Source organism: Sciurus carolinensis, chromosome 12 (genome assembly GCF_902686445.1).
Source record: "Sciurus carolinensis chromosome 12, mSciCar1.2, whole genome shotgun sequence".
Taxonomy (NCBI): domain Eukaryota; kingdom Metazoa; phylum Chordata; class Mammalia; order Rodentia; family Sciuridae; genus Sciurus; species Sciurus carolinensis.
In genome coordinates this window covers 68,903,089-68,918,244 of record NC_062224.1, presented here as the reverse complement: position 1 = coordinate 68,918,244, position 15,156 = coordinate 68,903,089, and the positions used below count along the sequence as shown (strand labels likewise).

The following is a 15,156-nucleotide window of genomic DNA, read 5'->3' as shown; positions in this document are numbered from 1 at the left end:
AATGACATATAGTGTAAATGGGCATCAATGACTAACTTTATATTCTCTACTGTACTCTACTATAAATGCTTACCAAAGTAATTATATTCTTTTTAAAGCCACTAAGACAAAACAAAGGTTAATAGATATTTAGATGAAGTACCACCATAGATATACTACAATAAAGGTGAAATTCAAATGGTAATTAAGAATACAAATATTGTAGGAATTTAAAAAGTGCCAAAAAATAAGAGAAATAAATCCACTTTCTGTGCACAATCTTAATATTTACAATAGATAAAACTCTCTTCCTAGGACACATAATGGGGGGTGGGAGGGGTTAGTGTTAGGGTTAGAGTTAGGGTTAGGGAGGGGGGCAAGAATGGAGGAAGGAAGGACTGTATAGAGGGAAAAGAGGGGTGGGAGAGGTGGGGGGAAGGGAAAAAATAACAGAATGAATCAAACAACATTACCCTATGTAAATGTATGATTACACAAATGGTATGCCTTTACGCCATGTACAAACAGAGAAACAACATGTATCCCATTTGTTTACAATAAAAAAAATCAATCAATAAAAAAAAAAAAACCTCTCTTCCTAAAGGAATATCACTGAAAAATATAAAACAAAACTTACTTGGTTCTAGCTTCTTCAGGTCCTCCAGTTTAAATTCTTCCTGGGACTGTGTGGACTAAATTTAAAATATGCATATTATATCTTTTTATTACAAAGATTTCACTGCACCCTATGTCTTTTAAGTGGCAAGAATCAAAAATTCAAAATTAATCTATTTCTTGCTTTCAAGGTAGAAAATGTAAAGTCCCAAACTGATTTTTGGGTTTTCATTTTGGAACTTTCAAGCTAACAGCAACAGAAAAAATTAAAATCATATCTTTCATTTCTACAGTGTACAAAACATGAACTAAATCATTTAAGTATGAGTTCAACTGATCAATTCCTATTGTTATAAAACCCTACTGAAATAATACTGCTTTGGGCATGATGTCTAATGTCTTATCAGAACAATTCAGAATAATCTGTTAAAAAAAATTGCCGTTTACCTGTAAAGCTGCACTTCGTAATTCCAAGCATGTTGCAATTTTGCCTATGGTTTTCTGTAGGGAAAAAAAATGCTATAAATACCAAGATAAGTTTAGCTGTCACTTGCTAAAATTAAGAATTTTTATTTATGAGACCTATAATTCTTTAAATAAACTGAATATTATTCCTTCCTAGCATCTTGAAGATTTTAGAGAAGAGAATCAGGAGCCAAAGGGCTGAGAAGAGGGAGAAAAGTGAGTACATACTCTCTTCTAAACTAACATGCCACAACCGATTCTAAATAAAGTTTGCTTTGGTGACAGATTTAGATATGATTTAAGGGGCAATGAAGTTAGTCATTTTGAAAAGCAGTGTGGAGAGTTCTCAAAAAATTAAAAATAGAACTACCATATGATCCAACAATTCCATTCCTGGGTATATGGCCAAAGGAAAGGAAATCAGTAAGTTGCAGGGACACCTGCACTCCCATGTTCATAGCAGCACTATTCCTATCAGCCAAAAAATGGAGACAGCCTAAGAGTCCATCAGCAGATAAGTGGATAAAGAAAATGTGTTACATATACACAATGGAATACTATTCAGTCATAAAAAGAAAGAAATCCTATTCTTTGCAAAAATATGATAGAATGAGATCATTATATTAATGAAGTAAGCCAGGCACAGAGAGACAAGATCCACATGATATCTTACTCATGTGGAATATAAAAAGGTTGATATCTTAGAAGTTGAGAGTAGAATGGTAATTATCAGGGACTGGAGGAAGTAGGGGTGGGAGAGTAGGGGAAAATAAATAAATGTACCCTATATTTCAAAAAGAAGAAAAATTTTTGAAAATTTTTAAATATAAAGAAATGATAAATGAGTAGACAATGTTTAACTGGATTTAAACAGCACACAATGTATACGTGTATCAAAACATGTTATCCCATTAATATGTATTATTTTTGTTATTTTTAAGTTAAAATATTAACTACTTTTTAACTATTTTTTTAGTTGTAGATGGACACAATACCTTTATTTTATTTATTTATTTTTATGTGGTGCTGAGAATCAAACCCAGTGCCTCACTCACTTGCTAGGCAAACACTCAACCACCGAGCTACAGCTCCAGACCCAAAATATTAACTTTAAAAAAGAAAAAAGAGAAAGAAAATTAAAAAGGGGGAGGGTAATGAAAAGGGGATTCCTGACATCTTCCCTTCCAAGCTTCATCTTTTCTTCTCCATAAAGCTTGAAATTTACTAAAAGACTTAACAATATCTGGAAAGTTGCACAATGGTCTAATTTAATTCTGATTCAAGCTCAACTCTGACTTGTTTAAATACTTAGGCAATATTAAACAAAATCAGTATTTGTGATGAATGATGGCAAATTTTATAGTCAGATCTGTAAAATGACCTGTAAAATTTATAACATAAGCTATAAAACAGATGTGATAGGGTATAATCTTTGCCTTTAATAAGTTCACATTCTATTATGAGATAAAATATAAACAGGATCACTATATTAAAAAGAGAGATAGTCATCTATAAGCTTCAGCAAAGTAAGTCCTTTTATGTCCTAAAGGAACAGAACAAGATCTGTATTAGGATTCCAGCCCCAAAGACTAGGGAGGATTTCCAAATCAAAGAGTTTGGAATATTGTCATGGTTCAATTACCTAAAATCCCAAACTGAAAGCAGAGGGATAGGTTTCAAAAGTAAAGTGAAATAGGGCATAGTCATTCTTATATGGACCTTCAAGAGACTCCCTGCTGAAGAATTTATGATACTTTAACAATAAGTTACACAGTTTTATTTTCGTTTTTGTTTTTTTAACAGATGTGTCCTTAAGAACACTGTTCTGAGCAGGGTACAGTTGTGTGTACCAGTTACTGGGAAGAGGAGGAGGAGCCTAAGAGTTCAAGGCCAATGTGGGCAACACAGTGAGATTCTGCCTAACAACCAACCAACCAAACCCATGACTGTTGTGATAAAGGTATGAAATGCACACATAGTTTGAAAGAGAAGGGAAAAAACTAAAGGCAAAAATCATTCAGGTTTTGCCTACATAACAATATTCAGAATAAGAATATGATTAGCTAGGGTGGAAATGAAAAGAGGAGATTCATAAAAGAAATCATCATGGCAGGCTGAACTTATGTCACTGAGACTTACTTTTAGGTCCTTCCAAAAAAGACATTTCTGAAATATCTTTAGGAATAAGTCTAGACCATAAAAGTGAAGTATTTATGTACAATGTTTACAATGCCTACAAAATGACATATTCTGAAAAAAAAAAAGCCATGTTTTGCTGAATGTATTAATAAGTTAAGAAAGTTTAGTAAATTAGAGTTGGTGATTTTTGTCTTTGGTTAATGGTCTTTGAAAGGTAAATGAGGAGCAAAGGGAAGCAATAGTATTGTCCTGGCCCCTGGTGCTTAGACTAGTGGAAGCTATTTACCTATTGTATCTACAACAAACAGGATAGCAACTCACTAAAAAACAAACAAACAAAAAAACTCATTACTGATCAAGATATGCCTCTCAGACAAGGAACAAGTAATAATACTTAACCATCTCCACAATCTTTTTTAAATTCCAATATAAAAGCTTAGAAAATATTCACTTTTAATCTGTTTATAGATTATATTTGAAAATTATGTTTATAATAGCAACTGCAAAAGGATTCAAGATACTCAGGTTTATTCATCCTCTCAAATAGCTATATATAGAAATAAGCAGTAAGCAGTCTTTTCTACATAAAAATCTAATATCCCCAAATTATTGTTCAAATATACCACTTGACTCCATCAAAACTAGCAAATAGGGGCTGGGGATATACCTCAGTTGGTAAAGTGCTTGCCTTGCAAGCACAAGGCCCTGGGTTCAATCCCCAGCACCCAAAAAAAAAAAAAAAAAAAAATCTGGCAAACAATTAAGTATAAAAATAATAATCAAATAATTTATTAATAACAAATACTATTAATTATTAACCATTTATTGATAATTAACAACTGATGAACACTTACTGACAGGTTCTCCTACATGATTTATAAACATTAGTTATATTCCCCATAACTCTGAGTTAGATATGACAATTTTATAGGTGTGAAACTGAAGTAAAGATAGGTTAAGTAACTTGCCCCAGACATCAATGGCTTCTATACAACACAGCAAGATATACAATAAAACCATACACTTACATCAATACCATTTAGCTATGACTTACTATATTCTTTTGAAACTGATTTTAAAAAGAATTTTGCCTGGATTGAGATGCATCAATGACCTAATCTTCAGAAAAAGTAGTTAGTTTCTTTTCCTTTTTTACTCTAAAATCCACCTGATTTCACACTTTTAACATTTAAAATAAAAATATTGTATTTTAACAATATGAGCCCACTAACAAACTATTTTACACTTAAATATTTCTTCAAGTTAAGCAGAAGCAATAGCGTTTTATACAGAAATGCACTGACCTATGGCAAAATACCAACAGGCATTATTCATAACTATTTTAAGGGACCACGCCCAAATTCAGTATTAAAAAAGGAGTGAAAAACTATCATTTCAGTTGGGGCAATAACGTTTAAAACATGCAGAATTTACTGATGTCAAAATCAAGTGCTTACTACTGAAAGTTTCACCTTCCTCAAAAATGAATAGTTCAGATAAGTGAGAAAGCACAAATTCACATATGCCAGAGCATAAGTATTGACTAGTGTAATCAATGTACATTAAACCAAGCACTGAAGTAAGTGAGGTTTAATTTTATAAAGACTTAAATCACTAGCATCTCATTCAAATTAATTGCTCATACCTAATTTGATAAGAAATAGAAAATGGTATCACTTTTAGAGTATTAGCTCCTTCAGTTTGTCATTGCTAAGGAAATTGATAGCTCTAAAGATCAGTTAAGGGAAAACGTGGAATAAAAATGGACAATTAAAGAGCTAAATTAATTTTGCTAAAATGTATTCAATTTATGTAATGAAAAAAATCAGTTTAAAAATATGCATAATTCAGTACAGTCTTACTTAATCCAGACTTAACTTCTAAATATTTAAAGAGCCAGTCATCTTCCATCTAGCTGTGGGGGAGAGAGAAAATATGGGGGTAGAGAGAAAGTGGAGGTAGAAAGGTGGGTCCGATAAAATATCAAACAAGTATATAGTGCTGGAATTCTCATTACCACCAAATTTGACTCAAAACAGGGAAAAACTTTCTAAGCGTCATGAGACAGGATGTTCTATTTTGTCCAGAAACTTACATGAGAAAATCTACTACACCAAAGTAGGGAATTCCATGGAATGAAAGCTTTTGGCAGCTTTTTGTTGGCTACTAAACCCAGTTGTTATAATGACAAAACTATTGAAAACTGAAATGAAAGCAAAGTGAACTAATCAGGAGGGAGGATCAAATAAGAACATACACTCTTGTTTTAACTGGAAATCTTTGAGAATATTAAAAATAGGAAAAAATATGTGAAGTTTTTATGCTATCACTAGTTAATAAGGTTTAGACAGATTAGTAGTTCCACTTTAGAATTCTTTAGATATAAAATAAACATTGGAAAAATGTAAGTTATTCTCTTGAAATTAGGATTTATCTTAAAATAATACACATGAAATAAATATCAATAATCTAAGATCCAATAAAACATTTATTCATCAAATATTTTTGAGAGCTCATTGTGTGCTAGACAGGAAAAAGTTTCATAAGAAAGCACTTTAGAAATAGAATTGGCTTTTTTTTTTTTTTTAGAATTGGCTTTTAAAAACAAAAAAACTTCTTTCAAAGTTCACAAACTACTGAATGGTTGGCATAATTGTACAAGTTGTCACTGCTATCAACGCACTGAAAGTATAAGTATAAAAAATAACTCAAAATAAAAACATAAAACTTTTGCAAAGAATAAGGTTAAAAGCATTCTCTATTTTCATTTTGGAGGAAATATAATTCAGTTTTTTCTCCAGCTTATGTACAGGAATAGTATTTAATATTTTATTTATAAAAATATTATAAAAATATTTATAAATATAAATATAAAATATAAATATAAAAACATTTAATATTTTTATCTTAAATGTTAAAATGTGATATCAAGTGGATTTTAGAGTAAAAAAGGAAAAGAAACTACTACTTTTTCTGAAGATTAGGTCATTGATGCATCTCAATCCAGGCAAAATTCTAACAGTTTGTGTCAAAATTTTCTGTATAATGTTCTTCAGAACACTAGATTCGATGAAATGTTCTCTAAGAAAGGAGGAGAGAAAAAAAGAAAGGAGGGGAATTTTCAAAGCAAATAATTTTTAAATACTGCAGAACCAAACTCTTTAAAATAACCAACATACACATTAGCATATCAAAAGTCCAGAGAAATAACAAACTCTGCGTGCAAATGACGTCTAGTGGGTTGGGATGTAGCTGAGTAATTGAGTGCTTGCTTGCCTACCATGAGGCCCTGGGTTCCTTCTCAGCACAACACAAGCACACACACAAACTCTATTAATTTTTAAGAGCCAGTGTTCCCTAGAACATGTCTGGAAGATCTCTCTTTTCTAATCATTATTAACTTGAAGACTTTGATAATTCTTATGTGACAACCATATAAGGTCTAACCATCAATGAGTGTTTTTGTCTGTTGTGACTATTTCACTTGTATTTTTACAGAAAATTAAACTTTTAAATGCATACAAAGTTGTATGCATTATATAGTAGAACGGAATGATTTGGGGTCCCTCTTCAAGACCAAGGAATAGGCAGACAGGCAAAAGTTCTGTCTGCAGTCACACCTGGCAGTCAGAAATGCCTCCTGGGCAGGTAATATAAATAATATGTTCCTCAGATATCAGGTTTCCAGAAAAGGAGGAGGTACAGACCACTTCTAAAGTAGAGGTCACTGGAGATTTAAGAAGGAAAGACCTTTTAAGTTCACTTAGGGTTCTCTAATCCCTCATTTCATAAATAAGGAAAATCAGGCCCAGAGACAGAGCCAGGATGCAAGACTCTTAAGTTTTCTGATTCCCAGTTTCAGCTCTTTCCTCTAGGTCATGCAGCCTCTTGGACCTTTTAGAGTGCAAGATCTGTGGGCCTTTATAAGCGAAAACAAGCTGAAAAAAGATAGCAGCCAGGTGGCTGCTAAGGAGCAGCTATAAATTAAAGAATAAATAGCATTAGGAACACCAGCTCTAGTTTCAGAATATTAGAGAAAATCAAGTTAATTTTTTTTTCTCTTTATATAACAAGATTCATTTCTTGATGGTATCCTGTTTGTTTTTTTTGTAATTTTAGTATGTTTTAGGAGGTCAAATGACTTTACATCTCAGGTCATGTGACTCACAGGTTCTATTCCTGAGCAACAAGTGCTGGAGGCAAAGCATATATCTAACTCAGGCAAACAGGCAATTAAAATATGGAATCATTAAAATCTTTACTTTTCATTTTGTTTTAATATTCACAACAAACTTCATTAACTATTAACTTGTGTAGTTGGATATCTAAGATTCTATTCATGAAGATTCAGACATTTTAAGTCTCAATTCTGTGATGCCAGCTGATCACTTCCTAATCAATTCCTAGACAGATTTCACAAATCTTACTGCAGTGGTAAAGTGCATAGTCTTTGTTCCTTTCCTTAAACAAATCAGCTATTTCCTTTGTGGTAATTATTTTCCAGGACCAAAATTCTAAGTCTCCTAAATCTACTGTGGATATTAGCAATTATTAAGGAAAAAAAATACCCTTTTAAATTGCAGTATCACGATTTTTTTTTGGAAGTACAAAAAAATTACATTAGTTAAAGTAGACCTAAATATTTAAAAAATACAAATATATTTGGGCAAGAAATATGGCTAACCCAATGGGGGCTTTTTCTCACCAAACTCCTGTAACTAAGAATCAATAAACACAGGCCTACGGACTAAAAACTTGCCTAGGTTTAATTAAAAAGTTATGCAAAAAATTAATCCCATTTCCCTTGTGCAAAAAAAAAAAAAAAAAAAAAAGGAATTAATAAGAGTGAATTAGGTCATCAGGGTTTTCACATTGTCTTTTCTTAAGAGATGAGGAAAAGAAAAACACACATTTTTCACTATCTACAAGATTAAAAATTGACTTAACACTAGTTACTCTGAGGCCAGGAGAAAACGGGAGTTGTTTCCTCCCATATCTTCTCATTCTTCTAAAGTAAAGCTACTTTAGAGTATCCCCTTTTACATAATCTCTAAAAGGGATCAAACTGACATACAAAAATTTTAATTCAAGGAAGAAAGAACAGTACTGAAACATTTTGCAATCTTAATGCATTTATTTAGCTGGCAGATTTGTATGCCAACTTTTGGACTTGAGCTAATTTTTTTCAGTGGTGTGTTTCTTTTTTTTCCGTTTGTTTTTTGGTTTGGGGGATTTTGTGGTTTTTGTTTTGAAAGGTAATACATACAGATTTATGAAAGTTCAGAGTTAAGCACTGAGGTGGAATGTACCTATTCCCAATCCTCCTGTTTTCCCAAGTGACTCTGGACAAACTCCAATCTTTGGGTTATCCATCCTATTCAACCAAAGTATGGATGGCTTTCACTAGAGTTAAACAAGGCCTGAATAGTTAAGTAAAGAAATTCATTAAGTGATAGGTTATATATCTATAAATCTTCACTTAATGTTAGGCAAAGATAATCAGTATGATTTTTTTTTTTACTTAAATATAACAGTTTTTTGCTTAATGAACTAAAAAGCAATTTCATTTATAATTGGATATATCTAGACATTATTTGATGGTACCTTTTGCTCTTCTGTGAATTCAGAATTATTGTGTTGAGCTTGGGCCTCTTTTTGTAGATGTCTTGCCAATCTGTAAGAAGAAAACATGTTCTTTAGAACTGAAAGAAAGCAAAGTATCTCAACTGTAACAAAGTGAAACAACCTAAAACCTTTTAAAAACAGTGAAGTATATAATTCCTTGTTCTGTTTTTTGAAGTACATTCACCTTTTCAAGGTAGACCTACATTATCCTTAGATTCAAACTTTTTACACAAAAAAGTTTGTATAAAATAATGATGAGGGTTGGGAGATAGCTCAGTCGGTAGAGTGCTTGCCTTGCAAGCACAAGACCCTGGGTTCGATCCCAGCACTGCAAAAAATAAATAAATAAAAATAATGATGAAAATATGATACTTTTCATATCATTTCACTGGGACAAATTTCAGAATCTTAGGGCTGGAAAGAATCTCAAAGAGCACATAATTCAACTTTCTTTAGTATGCACTAATTTCTTCTATAACCAGCCAATAAGTAGTAGTCCAGATTCTACTTTAACACTTCCAATGAGCATCAGTAAGATTATCAACCATAGATACTTCATCATTCTATCATAATTAATTTCCTAATAAGAATCATTCAAATCCAAATTACACCATGATAATAATTCCACCAAAATATGCTTTTGAAATATTTTTTAATGGAAAATAAAGAAAAGTCCTCCACCAATCAAAAACAAAAAAGGGTAGTTGCCCAGTTATCATCATATCTAAAAATAGCAGTTAGGACTTGAGTGGTTTTCCAGGATGAATTTACGATGCTAGTACAAGCTTAACAGTGAAGATCCAAAGCTATCTGAGACAGCAAAAGGCAAAGACTGACTTACAAAAAAAAAAAAGACCAATTTTGGACACTGAATTTGAACAGACATGTCTCTAAACAAAATATAAAAATGGCCAATAAACACATGAAAAGATATTCAGTATCATCAGACATCAGGGAAATGCATATCAGAATCATAAAATAATTACTAAATACCCATGCAAGTGGGTATAATTAAAAAAAGAGAGAGAGATGAGGAAAATGATAGGTGTAGGGAAAGGATGGAAAAAACTGGAACCCTCATTCACTGCTGCCAGGAATGTAAATTAGTGTCAGCCACTGTGGAAAAGTTAAATACAGTTAAATAAATACAGTTAAATATAGAGAAACTCTATGATTCATCAAACTCCTAATGGATGTATCCAAAAGTTTATACAAAGCACATGTACACAAATGTTTGTAGCAGCATTATTCAAAATAACCAAAAAGTCAATCAACATGTCCATCAATTGATTAATAGATGAACAAAATGTGGTACATCCATTCAGTAGAATATTATTCAGTCATAAAGAGGAATGAAACTCAGATACAATGCTAGCTACAGTGTGAATGAACTTCAAAAGGATTACACTATATAAAAGAAGGCAGATATAAATGGTCATGTTATACAATTACATTTACATGAAATGTCCAGAATAGGTAAATTCATAGAGAAAGAAAGCAGACTAGTGGTTGCCAGGAGACAGGAAAATCTTGAGTGACAGACACGAGATATGAAGTTTCTTTTGGGGTTGATGAAAATTTTTACAAATTAGAACTGCGATGGTTGCATAACATTGTGAATACATTAAATATCACTTCAAAGTACACTTTAATATAGTGAGTTTTATACTATATAATAAAAATGCAAGGAAAAAAGCTGGCAAAAGGTTTTTGAAAATAAGATTCTGAAGCACATCATGCTATTCTGGTTGAGTCATGGAAATAGGAATGGGCAGCAAGTGCTAACTAGGAAAAGCAACTGAAGAGGATAGTTCATCACGTTTCCAAAAATTAAGTACTAGATAGGAGTTCTATTCTATGCAATCATATCATTAGGGATCAAGTCGTATTCTTGATGGCCTCTATCCAATTTATGAAGTCTGCATCCCTTATCATTAAGCAAGAAATTCTTAAGAGAAATCATAACATTTGCTAGGATAGCTCTACCATGTTACTTAGTCAAACTTTCATCCATTTACTTATTTTCTTCCAAAGCTGGAAACCACAGGATATATTTCCTAAAATGTCATTCATAGACTCACAACTCACTTTTTATGAATTCTTATGCAAGAGAAGGTAAAAACAGAAATAAATATGGCCATTATCCTTTTTCTGAATTTGCTTTCTTTTTTTTAACTCTTGCTATGTGGACTCTTTTATAGGAATTCATAGTCTATACCCTTAGCAATGTCGACTATACATTCTTGAACTCAGGGAAGTTACAGTGTGACCATTTCTTTATTTGAATATTTCTACACACAATTTGCTAATAGTGGCTATCAACCTAACCAGGATTCTTGTCAGAAGAAAAAGTATAGCTCTCAACTCCTGCTTAAATATTAATAATCGGAAGAAAGCAAGCTACAAACAGAATCTTGTTTTCAAAAAAAAAAAAAAAAAAAAAAACAGGCAACGCATTGGGAAGAAATATTGCAAAAAATAAGAACTTGAAACTGTAATACATAAAAAAACCCTTACAAGTCAGTAAGTAAAAGATAATTCAATTACATAGGTAAAAGATTGAATATACACTTTACAAAGATTTATGGAGGGAAAACAAGCATATGAAAAGACATTTAACATGTGTTATTAGTCACTAGAAAAATGCAAATAAAACCCATAGTGAAGTATACTGAAAATGGCTATAATCAAAAAGACAGTAACAAATGCTGCTATGCAGAGAAATAGAAAACCCTGTATACTGCTGGTAGAGATATAAAATGGTACACCCAATTTGGACAATTTGACAGCTTCTGTAAAAAGTTACACACTTAATATATGACCCAGCAATTCCACTTACAGGTATCTATTCAAGAGAAATGAAGATATATGTCCACATAAAGTATTGCACATGAATGTTCAGTTCTATTAATAACCAAAATTCAAATGTCAAACAACTGAGTGAATGGACACACAAAATGTGTGGTACAGCCATACTATGTAATACTATTCACCAATAAAGAGGAGCAAAACCATAATACAAGCTACGACACAAAAAATATTATGCTAAATGAAAGAAAGTATATGCATAAGATCATATATCAGATGCTTCAAATCACAAGAAATATCTAGAAAAAACAAATCTATAGGGATAGAATGTAGATCAGTGATTCTCTGGGGCTACAGTGGGAACATGGAATGGTTGCAAATGGACACAAGGAATCTTTGGACATGATGAAAATATTCTAAAATTTGATTGTGGTGATGACTGCATGACTTGGCAAATTTAATTTAAAGAATCAACAAATTATACATGTAAAATGGTTGAACATCAAGGCACATAAAGTATACCTGAGTTGTTTAAAGAAAAAACTTCTATAGTCTAAGCCAAAAAAAAAAAAAAAAGTAAATCCCCAAAAGATTGTATCATTTTAAGACAAAGCAAGACCTGATTTTGTCTACTGTGGGAAAATCTACATTCTGGATATTAGATAAGCAATAAAGGAGTTGACATTCTACAAGTAAAGGTGAGAAACCTATCGAATATTCTTCTCTAGAGACTTCTCTCACAAGTAAAAGAGGACTATTCTCAAGGGGAAGTTTAAATACATCTTAAGCACATAAACAAGTGACTGATGGAAACCCCACATCATTCCAGACACAGAAATTAGTACTTTTCAACCTGCAGCAAAGGACAGTTTTTCCTCTCAATCTGTCTCAAGCTAATATTTTTGTAAAACACAAAAATATGGTCAAGATGCCAAGTTGCTATAGTTTCTAAATGTTTACTCTTTATTTCTTCATCTTATTGCAGACCAGCAGGTTTGTGAACTGGTGGCCCCAATGCATGGACCATACTGTGAACAGCAGAGGCAAAGATTTGTAAAGATGACTAAAACCAGGTATTACTCAGTCTTCAAATGCATCTACTCATTTAACAGATATTTATTAGTAGCCATGTGCTAGAGAATTACCTCAGGAGTGGTTCTGTGAAATCTAACTCTGGACAAGTTTCCATTCCACTATACAAGTTAAGAGTAATGTATGGGACTGGGGAGATAGCTCAGTTGGTAGAGTGCTTGCCTCAAAAGCCACAAGGCCCTGGGTTCGATCCCCAGCACCACCAAAAAAAAAAAAAAAAAAAAAAAAAATTGTCATGTATGCCCTGGTAGCTGAAAGAGGTGGTCTATTGAATGGAGATACCGTTTTAATTGGCCATGTGTATTCTGAATAACAATTTTAATTTAACATTATTTAAATCTTCCTATAATATTTTGGCATCAGCTTTTAATGGTACCACAATGTACTCCTGAATTCAACCATTCAATAGAATATGATAATTATATAATATATAAATAAAAAATTATGTAAGGAAGTCCTGGTAGTACCCTGGACACTAAGTTTATAGTACAGAACAGAACAGACACTGCCTGCTCCCCCATCCCTCAAAGAACTTATATTCCCTTGGGGAAACCATAAACAAAACAAATACATAAAATATATTTTAGATGAAGTTTAGGTTAGCAGGAAGGAGGGAGGAATTGTGGGAAAGGGAAGGGGCAGTGGAAAGTAACTGACTAAATTAAAAGAAAAAAAAAAAGCAGCAAAAGGGGGGAAGTGGGATGTGCCAGATTGAGAGGATAGAGTGGAGATGGACAGGAGGTTTTACAATTTTAAATAGGGTAGCCAGAAAGGGCCTTGCAGAAAGAACAATATTTGAACATAGCCCTATGGCAGAAGTGTGTTTCAGGAAACAGCAAGAGAATGGGAACATTTACTTTTGTTCTTCACTAATTGCAGTACCCTATTAGTCTAAAATGTTCCACTAAACTCAGTGCTTTAGGGTTAGATATGGAATTTTATTCACCTTTCTCCTTCCAGTCCTCACTTGTTCAATGATGAAATTGTTTAAGCTATGGTATTCTCACATTACAGTAGGACAAACTTTCCCTTCCCACTCCTAAATCAGTTCTTATATGTTGACTATAAAGAAACTGCTGCATACTCAATTAGAAATCACATTTATCCTATACTTTTCCTACTTCACTCTTGATATCACAGTGACCAAATCCTGTCAATATCATTCACATCATTATCATGGTCACTATTGGTCTCTTGTGCTGTAGCCTTTCCTTCCAAACAGTTCTTTCGAATGCAAAATCTAATTTGTCTTTATTTCTGAATATATTAAAAAATTTAAACAAGCTCATTTTACACATGGCCTGTATGTTTACAAAATTAAAGCCAATCATGACATATTTCTATTGAAATTTACACTGCAGTTTTTATATTGGAGGACTACTCTGAATCCTGGAGTTCAAAGGCTAGGACTGAGACCCAACAATAGCTTTGTAAGTGCCTATTACCTTCATTCAGAAGTTTCTAGAAATTCCAACTAAACAGCTTGCATATTCAATTTTCCTTTGTAATTTCAATTAGACATGGTATTCTTCACTTTCCATTGGGAGGTCTGCTTCTCAGTACCCACAGCTGCTAGGGTCCCACCATATCACAAGTAAGAGGCAGTTTTACACTTCAGGCTATGCAATTTTCATTAACATACAGGATGAGTACACATAGATACTAATTTGTTAGTGTATGGAAGGGTATGTTCACCAATGAAAGAAATCCTGAAATTCGTCCAATTCACTTACAGAATGACTCTATCAATGCTTTATCAAATAAGCAAAGCTTTTACATATTAGGGAACACAGGATTTGGAGTGAAAAAAAATTTCCAGACTTCGGTGATATCATTTTGTAACTGTGAGTAATCTGTTAACCTGAGTTTCAGTTTCCTTTTTTTGTAAAATGAGAATAATTATACTCACTGGACAGTTGCAGGAGCAAATGAAATCAAGTGGAAGTGAAAAATAAATGCTAACAGTTGTTAGGCACAACAAAATGGCCCAGAGCATAGTTGTTTTCAGTTATTTCTTGAAATTACAGGCAATTCGAAGTAAAAAAGATTGGGGAAGAGAACATCCACACATCTAAATTATGCTGGTGGTCAGATAAAAACAACTCTTGTCCTGGAGAACAGCTTAGATTTTCCAAGTACTAATCCTGTATTCTTTCCAGAAGGTGTGTGTGGGGGGGTGAATTTTACTTCTGCATAGTTTCATACTTCACGAAACCTCAAACAATAACTGGCTTTAAACCAATAAGCAACTAATAGCAAGTTTGCAAACAACAGTATTTTAGTAGGCAGTTCTCATGTTCAGTAATATGTGCAAAAAATTAAGCAAGATTTTTATACATACATAAATCTTGTCTTTTCATTTTAAAACCATCTTTAAAGTTTTGGGGCAAAAGCAGAAAGGGCAAAAAATCAGAGTTAGGCTGCTAAAGGAAA

The 15,156-nt window shown here is 32.7% G+C and overlaps 1 protein-coding gene across 2 annotated transcripts in view; it reads right to left on the bottom strand.

Moving 5' to 3' along the window:
• The window catches only part of Aida (axin interactor, dorsalization associated), a 48,419-nt gene that overhangs the window by 32,201 nt on the left and 1,062 nt on the right, over positions 1 to 15,156 (bottom strand). For both annotated transcript variants that reach the window (XM_047520142.1, XM_047520141.1), the window contains exons 2-4: positions 8,803 to 8,872; positions 1,042 to 1,095; positions 617 to 671 (exon numbers count right to left, since the gene is read on the bottom strand). In XM_047520142.1, coding sequence (XP_047376098.1) covers positions 617 to 671; positions 1,042 to 1,095; positions 8,803 to 8,872 — 179 coding nt within the window. The remainder of the gene's footprint in view (positions 1 to 616; positions 672 to 1,041; positions 1,096 to 8,802; positions 8,873 to 15,156) is intronic.